At 38.8% G+C, this 9,873-nt stretch overlaps 1 protein-coding gene and 1 long non-coding RNA gene across 2 annotated transcripts; both read right to left on the bottom strand.

The window, feature by feature from the left end:
* Positions 1-1,203: 1,203 nt before the first annotated feature.
* On the bottom strand, positions 1,204-5,345 carry LOC308686269 (uncharacterized protein). Its single transcript, XM_081394636.1, has 9 exons — positions 5,224-5,345; positions 5,031-5,124; positions 4,584-4,928; positions 4,369-4,486; positions 3,842-3,933; positions 3,507-3,621; positions 2,908-3,180; positions 2,602-2,769; positions 1,204-2,518 (listed from the first exon to the last, which is right to left on the bottom strand). Exons 1-9 carry the CDS (start codon positions 5,280-5,282, stop codon positions 2,328-2,330), a joined length of 1,455 nt encoding a protein of 484 aa, XP_081250762.1. The 5' UTR covers positions 5,283-5,345; the 3' UTR covers positions 1,204-2,327.
* A 708-nt stretch (positions 5,346-6,053) lies between these two features.
* LOC308686265 lies at positions 6,054-6,963 on the bottom strand. Its single transcript, XR_014029555.1, has 3 exons — positions 6,753-6,963; positions 6,499-6,600; positions 6,054-6,219 (listed from the first exon to the last, which is right to left on the bottom strand). It is a non-coding gene; the product is annotated as an uncharacterized lncRNA (long non-coding RNA).
* Positions 6,964-9,873: the final 2,910 nt, after the last annotated feature.

The following is a 9,873-nucleotide window of genomic DNA, read 5'->3' as shown; positions in this document are numbered from 1 at the left end:
AATAGACTGTGGCTTTGATGTGCTTCAGTCTGGCTACATATCACTTTGTTTATGTTTTTTTTATTGTAAGTATATGTCATATGTATGATAAAATAATATGTTAAGTTTTATGTGTGAAGTATGTGAACTCAAGGCAAATATCCCTCTGGGGACAATAAAGGAGGCTATCGCCTGCAAAATGGGCTTCATGATATGTAAAAATGTAAACGTTGTCGTAAGACTATAGCAAGCACATCATTGGAAAGGTCTCAAACCTCAACAGTAACATATGTCAGTCTGAAGAGGATACATTACTCCTGATTTGAATTATTGACCTCTGCTCTGAACCTTGAACCCAGTACATGTTTGTGCAGGCTTGTCATTTAGCAACAGTAAGTGCTGCACACATAGGACCAGCTGTTATAGAAAGCTCTGGACCTTAGCTGTCATGCAGATATGGTCTCCAATGTTTAATCACTGTCAAATATGGTAATAAGCTAGTTTGACCTATTTAACAATTCAATTTTTAAAATCTGATGAGACCAGTGTGTTCCCCATCCCCCCCAAAATTCTACACTGCCAACTTCTACTTATGAGAAATATACCAATATATTTCAAAACTACAACTTCACACAGAACAAAGTTACAACGCTAGTGTTACTTGTAGTTCTTCCGGGCTGGGTGGTTGGACTTGTTCGACGACTCTGTTTTTCTGCTGTCTGCTGTGAATGGGCTCCAACTACACTCGAAAAGTTTAAAACTGAGCAAAGTGTTGTTGCTGGTGATAAAACCACTGATTAAATATGTACATTGAAGCTATACTGGTGTTAAAAACCCCCTGACCTGCATTGAGGGATATGGGATTCATAGAGTATGTGACCCGCTCAGCCCACATTGTAGTGTTCTGTCTTACAGCATACTGTAATGTTTCACCAATAATAATACTGGAATGACATTATTAAAATAATGTAATGAATACCATGATAACATCTAAAATGTTGATAAATGTAGCATTATAGTTTTAAAAATATCAATAATCAAATCAATCCAGCTTCCCTGGCAATAAGACAGAAATAATAACATTAAAAGAAATACATATAAACCATATGATCTCATGAATAAATGTTATCTATGTATCCATGTAAGATGTATCTAGGAGATGGAGGAAACTGTCATGATGAAATGTCTTCCCCCTAGTATAAACACTGTACTTAAGACGACACACCACATTTTAGGCTTTTATTAGCTTATACAACCACAAAACAACACACATAGCTCAGACACATAACAAAAATCACAAATGCAAAAAGTGAAGAGCATGTCAAGTGATTACAAAGGCCTGGTAGGGACTGACCCTGTGATACATGATGGGCAGCTATGGAGTGATTTGCAGTGGTGGTAGTGCAAAAGTAAACATTGCAGGGATTTAATCAGTGCAAAGCTGTTTAATATTACTAAGGAAAAAAAGAGTGTAATAGTATTGCTTAACAAAAGCAATACAAAGAAGATCAAATAAATAGAACAACAGAAACTTAGGCTACGTTTACACGGAAACGATCTGAAGAGAAAACGCAAAAGTGATCACTTTTTATTCTGCGTTTAGACGAGCGTTATGAGGGGGAAATCTGCGTGCATACGGTGACGCAAAAGTGTGTGAAATTCAATGTAGTATGCACTCCAGGCGGCTAGGTGGCAATGTGAAGCACTGATCGGTGCCTTCACTGTCTAGCAGACTTTTGCATTTTTACCGTTTAGACGGAAACGCGACGGTGGAGCGTTTTTAAGATTTCCACTCTGGAGGGTGGTTTCACTTTTTTGCGTTTTTAAGCCCCAAAAACGCCGTCGCCGTCTAAACGAAAGGCACATCTGATAAAATATTTTTACGTTTTCACCCGCGAGCGTTCTCGTGTAAACAGGGCCCTAAATATATTTATAAAAAAGAAAAAAAGATTATACAAGCCAACAGGGGTAAATGTTGGGACCACGGCCCAGAATGTGTGGAGGGGCCAATGTAGCCTGTAAGACAGTGAAATGGATAGTGGATACTAGACAATAGAGAAAGTGATGTGATGGCTGGCGCAGGGTGAGACTCATGCTGAAAAGTCCATTTCTCCCCTAACCTTTTCTGTGACATTGAGTTGCTGGTTTGCCCTGGGGACAAATGACCTCCTCGTTGTTGAGCATGACAGAAGACTGCTACTGCAAATTATCCTCAGTTTGTTAAATGATTAACCTCAGCTCCATGCCAAACACAGAGCCAGCTTTCCTTACCAACCTGTCCCAGCTGCCCTCTTCTTAATGCTGCCTCCCCAGCACACAACAGCATAAAAATAGGACTCTGGCCATGTTTAGTCTTGCTCAGAGTCACTGCTGGAATGGTACTCCTCAGAATCACTTTCAAAGTTAATTTCGGTTTCAGTCAGAACTTGAACATAACATTTCTTCGCATGCTTTGCCAGGCTTTTGCTTGCTTCTTTGTTCTTCATTGTCAAGCTCTGTAGACCTCGGATACCATCTTGAAGCAGACCCCACGTCTTACCTTACGTTAAAACACATTGAGCCTTTATTAATTAGAAACATTCAGAAACATTGTAATGTATGCCAAGTATAACAAATACATACCTGATGTCACATTAGAAAGCTGGGATGACTTCAGGGTGTCTGCACGGGTGCAAAGAGACTTCCAATGTTTGTTCATCTCAGCTATAAGAATCCTCTTCTCCTCCTCAAGTCTCCTTACTGCCATCACAATGTCGAACGCTTTCCTCTTTGTCCTTAGATCTACAGAGTCTGAAATACATAGATGAAACATAAGTCAGTTGTAATTAAGATTAGCCTTTCAATATTTTCTGGGGTTACAATCGAGCCATGACAGATTTTGTCCTACTATGTGACTATTTCACAAAGTCAATGGAATTGTGTACATACCACCGTGTGTAAGCTGCCATGGCCAAACAATCTCGTCAGAAAGAATGGTGTCCAATGTCAGTTGTTCTGCATTAGGAACCAAGGTGTTGTACTTTTCCACTACAGAAGTTAAGATTTTTTTTTCCTCCCTGATCTTTCGGCGGATTCGGGCACGTCCTTTGCATCCGTCACTATCCTTATAAAGACGCTGGGACCTCCTCTTAACACTTGCCACCAGCTCCTCTATGCGGTTGGCAACAGCGGCAACATCAGCATCATTTGGGGATGTTGTTGCTGAGAGGAAGAAATTAAGAGATAAGAAATATGCTTCTTGATTCCATGAAAAAATATTTTTGGTGTATGAGCAAAATAAAGCCTCAACAATCTTTTCATATTTCTCTGTAACTGAGAGGCTACACTTGTAGCTAAGTTTGAGTATAGTTAGGTTAGCTAGGTTCTTTATTGTCCCCATGGGGATAATCTTGTCCACACGTCATCAGCAATCAGAGTATGTGCTCTTTGACTACGATTACAATGAGCCTCTTTGGAATTGCAGCCAAGCTTAGTCAGAAGTGATACATCAAGCACCATATCAAACAGTATAAAACAGTATATCCTACCTTCTGCCCACTCATTGACATCAAAGATCCACTTCTCCAGTTGACTGTCTGAGATGTCCATTACCGTTTTCATGGCCTCCAGGTTATGCAACTGGCCTTGCAGGGCTATTTTGGCCTTCAAACATAAATGACAATGAGGGAAACGCCTACAACTTTGACAATTGTTTATAAGGATTGTGAAGTACCTTCACTATTAGAAAACCACATACAATACTGATTAAATATACAGTATATTCGTATATATGTGGACTATGAATATATGTGGTATGAACATTTAATATTTTATTTTACAATATCGCTATGCATTTTGCATAAGGGAAAACTGGTGTCTTTACCTTCCGATATCGGCGGGCAAGGGTAGAAGCCAAGTTGTCAAACTTTTGTTGGTTCCAGCGCATGGCCATGATCGTCAGCATGTCTATGCGTCCTGCAAAAATAAAAAAATATGAGATTATCACCTTTCTTTCCAGTAGCAGTAGGAGAAGAAACTGTGCAGACAATAATAACTTACAGTACTTTGGAACTATTAATCTGCTGTCTTGTGCCAGTTGATTACTGTCCCATGAAAGGGTTGCACAGGATAGTGAAGAAATAGCATGAAACAGTGGCGCAGGACAGTAGTCAAATGGCTTAGAGCACTATGGCAGGACAGTAGGTGAATGGTACTCTGATGTGTATTTTTTATATCGCACTGCCCTTCCTTATTATCCTCACGTCAAATAAAATAGGATGATGGTATTGTAATCGATCCATCCATTTATGTTGAATATTCTGAGCTTTATATTTTCAGAGTCAGCATATATGCATGAGCTCAAAGTGGCTCACCATTGTCATCAGGATAAAAATTTACTGGTTACCTTACCTGCTTTTGACATGTGCTTTGTCGTAACAGCAATCCTTGAGAGGAAGGCGTTACACTGCTCCACCTCTTCCCCAAGAGTCGAACCAGCCCCCTCCTGATATGCTCCACTCCATTTTACCTTTAAAAAAAAAAAAAAAAAAAAAAAAACTAAGTGGCAACAATATTATGCAGGAATTCAGGGAAAGAAAATGTCATGGACAATCATTTTTTCTTACCTCACATTTGAAATCATGAGCTTTGGCATGAAAAACAGAAAGAAATGGCCTCATGGTGAGGAGATCCTGAAGCTCAGGGCATTTCTCTGCCACTCTCTGGAGGTAAGGCCAGTACTTGCATGCCACATCCATTGCAAAAAATGTAACTGGTTTACAGGCCATTTGCTTTTGGAGGTACAGGGGGTAGGCAAAAATCTCCCCCCTGAACATATTGAGGGCACGAAGCAGAACCCCATGACGACATACAGCGAGTTCCAGGCCCTCCTCTTCTGTTTTTCCTGAGGACTTCTGAGACGTTTCACGCGCCGCTGACCATTGCCCTCCACAGACACCTCTTCCAGAGACCTAAAACATGGAAGATGGTTAACAGTCCAAACTTGTTCAAACAAAGTCCTCTGTAGGACGTGGTGTTTTATAGGTAAATATAGTGAAGTTGTGCAAGTTTACATGACTGGTTGAGGTATGGACATAGTCCACGAATTTTGCGACGTCATCATCATTCGCGATGAACACGCCATCAAAGATGGCTTTTTCCTCCGATCTAAATAAAAGAGATACATATTAACTTTAAATATTCATATGATTTTGAATTCACAGCAGTTACTTTCAAAGTAATGGACCGTCAATGCACACACAGTACCTTGCTGCACTCTTGAATCTGTAGTGCTTACGGTTTCCATCAACGGATACTGCAAGCATGTCTGGGCTGCACGCTGGGCAGTCAAAGTGGTCCTCCTGGCATAATTTTTCCACTTCGAATCGAACAGCTTCCCACTGCAAGAAGCTTTTCCGGAAGCTGTCTGCTGTGATGTTTCCGCTCTGTTTCAAAGAAGAGTTTAGTAAAAGAGAACAAAAGACAACAGTAAAACGGATCAAATTAAACAATATACTCACTTAAGTAAAATGTTCTAAATGGATGCATTTTGGGATGTTTGTACAAACTTTGTTACCACTCCTTAGAATACATATCGAAGAAAATAAACAATGTGTAAACTTCACTCATACACTATACACTGGTGTATTTGGGGGACCTGGCCATTAAACATACAGGATAGTTTGACATTCAGTCTAAATCTAAACGCAAAGAGAGCTACAACGGCTTCCATACTGTTTAGAAGTAAGCCTGTGCAATGTTTAGCCCATTAATCCAAGGGAACACTTCTGGGATCAGGAAATGATATTGGGGAGAAGATGTCAAAGTCAGTAGCCATTGGAGTTGAATTTGAGATCTTCAGAATGACCTGTTTTTTCATAAATGTCTCAGTGCAAACTGCTGATGAGAGAACATGAGTTTATGGTTGTCTATAAAGGGTCTAATGGCTCTTTTCATGTGTGCTATCATCATCATCATGCCCTCATAGTATTATATATGGAGTTACGAAATTATTACCACAAATACTTACACGGCCAAAGCGAACAGTGCGTTGATCCAGCATTCTAAGAAATGCTTGGCTAGACATCCCTGGTGCAGCCATCTTCAGCTCTTCAAAAGAAAAAAGGACATCTGTTGCGTACACAGTTGAATAGTGAGAAGTGGCAGGCCAGTAGTCATTATGGATCAGGTCATCCACTCCAGGACTCCAAGTGGCTTCACATGCTTTGCATATAATCTGAGGCAATCTGAGATCATATCGCCCTGGAAAAAGAAGAAAATATATACACAAAGTTAATTATGACAGACCAAAATTTTGTAAGGCACTCTATTGGAAGTCACACTTTTGTCAGGAAAATGAACTATCCCCATTCAAACAAAGGTTAATTGTTTTCCTCCACATAGATGGGCCCAGCCAATCTAATCAACACAAAACCTATTGACACCTCTGGATTTCCATCCATGATAAAGAAAATCAGAGAAAAATCAAAAAGAAAATTCGACAGAAGTGACCCCCACCCAAACCCATAAAGTTCTTCTTACCATTCATTGTAACCACAACTATGGACTGTCCTGCGATGACACTGGACGATACTTGTAGACAACCGCATATTGTCTCTGGCATCTCCAAAGGAACAAGACGCTCTTGAAAAAAAAAAAAAAACACATGGATGAGAATTAAACAATAACATTTATTTACTGGAAACTATTTTAAACAAGATGCACTTGACGGCTTCATCGACCTATCAGAAAACAGCATTTCAGTCTAAGAATTTGACTTAAAAACTACAACTTACCACACTGGGTTAGAACCCTCTCCACAACACAAGTTGTGGGAGGCAATGGATGAAAAAATGCACGTGTCATCGTATCCCTGTTGTGGAACACTTGACCTTGGTGGACCCTGACATCACACTGGCCACAGAGGAATGGGTGTGGTCGGCAGTCACAACAATGGATAACGGCTGGACCATTTCCACAATGTTGGCAGATCCGAGTTGCTGCATGTTGTCGAGCCACCATGGTGTTGACCAGTCGGGGTCTCTCTTTCTCCCACCACCCTGATATGAGGCTCTTTCGAGTCGACCAGTCTGCTGAGGCTTGAAGTGCCGTTTCATCTTCATATATGTCCTCCTCACCCAGTGAGCGTTTAAGCTCTTGAAGGAAGGACTCTGTTAAAACAATGCACAATATTTAAAAACAGTAGTTTATTATAACAAAAGAGAATAGCATTGAACAATTTTATAATAAATGAACATACTGTTTTGAACCAGTGAAGTCAAAATAAATAACACACCTGCAGTAACGGAAGGAAAGTCACTGGTCATTTCCGCACTGGTTTCCGGAGCCCTGACATGAGAGACACCAGTCTTTCGACTCTGGCTTTGACTGGGACCTGCTGTAGCAAAAAAACAAAAAACAAAGCTGTTGCTTTTTACACTCAATGACACAAACTTTACCTGATGCTAGGCACAGGTACGTAATAATAACCTCAGATATATTCTAATTCAGACCCATGACTTGTGATTATGCTGTATACCTTTCCAAGTCACAAAACTAGATCTGGAGTCTACATTTTAATAAACATTAATGTAAAAAAAATCATACCTGCTTGTTTCCGGGATGATCTGGGCCTGCCGTAAATAATGTTTCCATCACTGTCCCTCTTAATCCACCTAACATCTTGCTTGCTGTTTGATGGCCGGCTGGTGGACGGATTACTGGTGGAAGGCTGACTGGTGGATGGTTCTGCTTCCTGCATGCCAATGAGCTGTTGGAGGTGAGCTTGATGTTCAGCCTGATCAACAAGGTCACTCATCTCATTCAGGAGACGGTCCATCTCATTATCAGACATGGCACAAAATATAAACACACAGGGACAAAAACAAAACAAAAAAACAACAACAAATAGAGAGACGGGGGGGGGGGGGGGTAAGACAGCAAGAGAGAGAGAGAACACAATACAACAGTAGAGAGAGGAACAAGATACAAGACAAATGTGGCTCTTAAAAGTGCCTTTTTTTTCTCGATGTAATGAGGTGCTGTTTTTTTTAAAAGGACAGGGATTAAGGAACCTGCAGAGAAAGAGAAGAACAAATCAAAAAAGAATAGATCACCAAACTACATATTACAATATGAATAACTACTAGACTAAGAGGTTAAGCAAATGCTGCTCTTGTTTATTCATGCAATCACAATATCATAAAAAATGAATGGCTTCAAAAAGAAGTATTTTGAACACATCCTTGTTCTGCTTTAATTCTATATATCCCCAATAACCTTTCCCCCAATAATCATTTACACGTCCAAAATAAAATTGCGTTTATTTCCACACAAAAAAAATGTTGTGTATAGCCTACCATATATATATATATATATATATATATATATATATATATATATATATATATATATATATATATATATATATACACACACACTGTATATATGAAGAGTTCAGATGCAAAAGCCTCTAAGTGCCAACTGAAATTTTCTTCTAGAATGATCATTTACAGTATATAAAGCTTGTATATTTAAGTTCAGTAATTTCACTTAAATGACAATTAATAGGTAATTTGCATTGCATTTAAGTGAAATTATATATTATATTATATATTATATGTAATATTAATACAATTACGAGTTTATAAAAAAAAACATGTTGTAGGCATATAGGCTAGCCTATAAACTCGTAATTTTATAAATTTTGGCCGTGTAAATGCTTATTCATTTCTCTTTCTTATGAGACTGTTGTATTTATTTCTCTTTCTTATGAGACTATTGTAAGCGACTTACCGTGGTGGAATCGCGCTGGGCAATGGTTTCTGCGATGGTCGCACACAGTGACGTGTTGCACAAAATTGCGCCAAAATATCAATCATAATTAAAAAGCACAGTCTTAATATTTTTTTATAATATTTTTTTAATATAATTTTAAAGGGGTCAGCATAAATGTCTAAGTGAAGGAAACACGGGTATATTACATTTAAACACACAACTTCCCAGAATGCATCCATCACTTTGCCAAAGGATATGTCCATATTAAGCAATAAAAACATTTCTGCAGTAGGCTGTTTAATTTATTACAACATCATAATCAGTAATGAGAAGAAAGTTCTATAAAAGTAGGCTAAGGTTTTTTTTTTTTTTTTTTTTTTTTTTTTGTCGCATAAAAAGCAAAGTTGTAGGCTATAGGATCACTATAGTATAAGCAATTGCAAATTGAAATACCATCGGCAAAATCCCACCTAAATTAAGGCATGTTTTAAGCCTACAGCAAATATGCAGTCCTGCAATTATGTCGTTTTAATGTAGCCTAAAATTATATTTTAAAAAATAAATAAATAAAAAGGATAGAGAGATAGAAAAAGTCGTGATACCGATTTAGTCAAGGATTTCTGCCCCACGAAAATGTATGGTCACCGCGCCAATTATTGTACAGTAGCCTATGCGCCACACGCTACTGTGAAATACACATTTTCAGCATAATTAATCACCTGAAACCATACTTTCCAGCTGGATGGATAACCCCCATTTCGTCAAAATCCAAAGATGAGGGATTTGCATTCAAATATCGGACGACCCTCTCCGTTGTCAAGCGACGAATAGGGGGTACCCTCAACGTCGGCATATGGACGTGAGGGGGAAATGATCAAACTATGTGATCTAAAATTATAAAATATCCCATCTAAATTAAGGCATGTGTTAAGCATACAGCAAATATAAAGTCCTGTAAATATGTAATTTTAATGTAGCCCAAAATGATATAAAAAAAAAGAGAAAGGAAAAGGTCGTGATACCCATTCAGACAAGGGTTTCTGCCTCACGAAAATGTATGCTCACCGCACCAATGAATGATTGTAACAATATGCGCTGCACGCTACTGCAAAATACACATTTGCAGCATAAAATCAGTCG

Source organism: Scardinius erythrophthalmus (genome assembly GCF_964197995.2).
Source record: "Scardinius erythrophthalmus genome assembly, contig: HAP1_SCAFFOLD_73, whole genome shotgun sequence".
NCBI classification, from domain to species: Eukaryota; Metazoa; Chordata; class Actinopteri; order Cypriniformes; family Leuciscidae; genus Scardinius; species Scardinius erythrophthalmus.
This window is presented reverse-complemented; position numbering and strand designations above follow the sequence as displayed.

Excerpts from the sequence above, each read along its gene's own strand:
- LOC308686269 (XM_081394636.1), bottom strand. The coding sequence starts at position 5,282 with ATGCTTGCAGTATCCGTTGATGGAAACCGTAAGCACTACAGATTCAAG. Across the intron at positions 4,487-4,583 it reads CTCATGATTTCAAATGTGAG|GTAAAATGGAGTGGAGCATA; the intron begins GTAAGAAAAAAT and ends TTTTTTTTAAAG. Across the intron at positions 3,934-4,368 it reads AAAGCACATGTCAAAAGCAG|GACGCATAGACATGCTGACG; the intron begins GTAAGGTAACCA and ends TTATTTTTGCAG.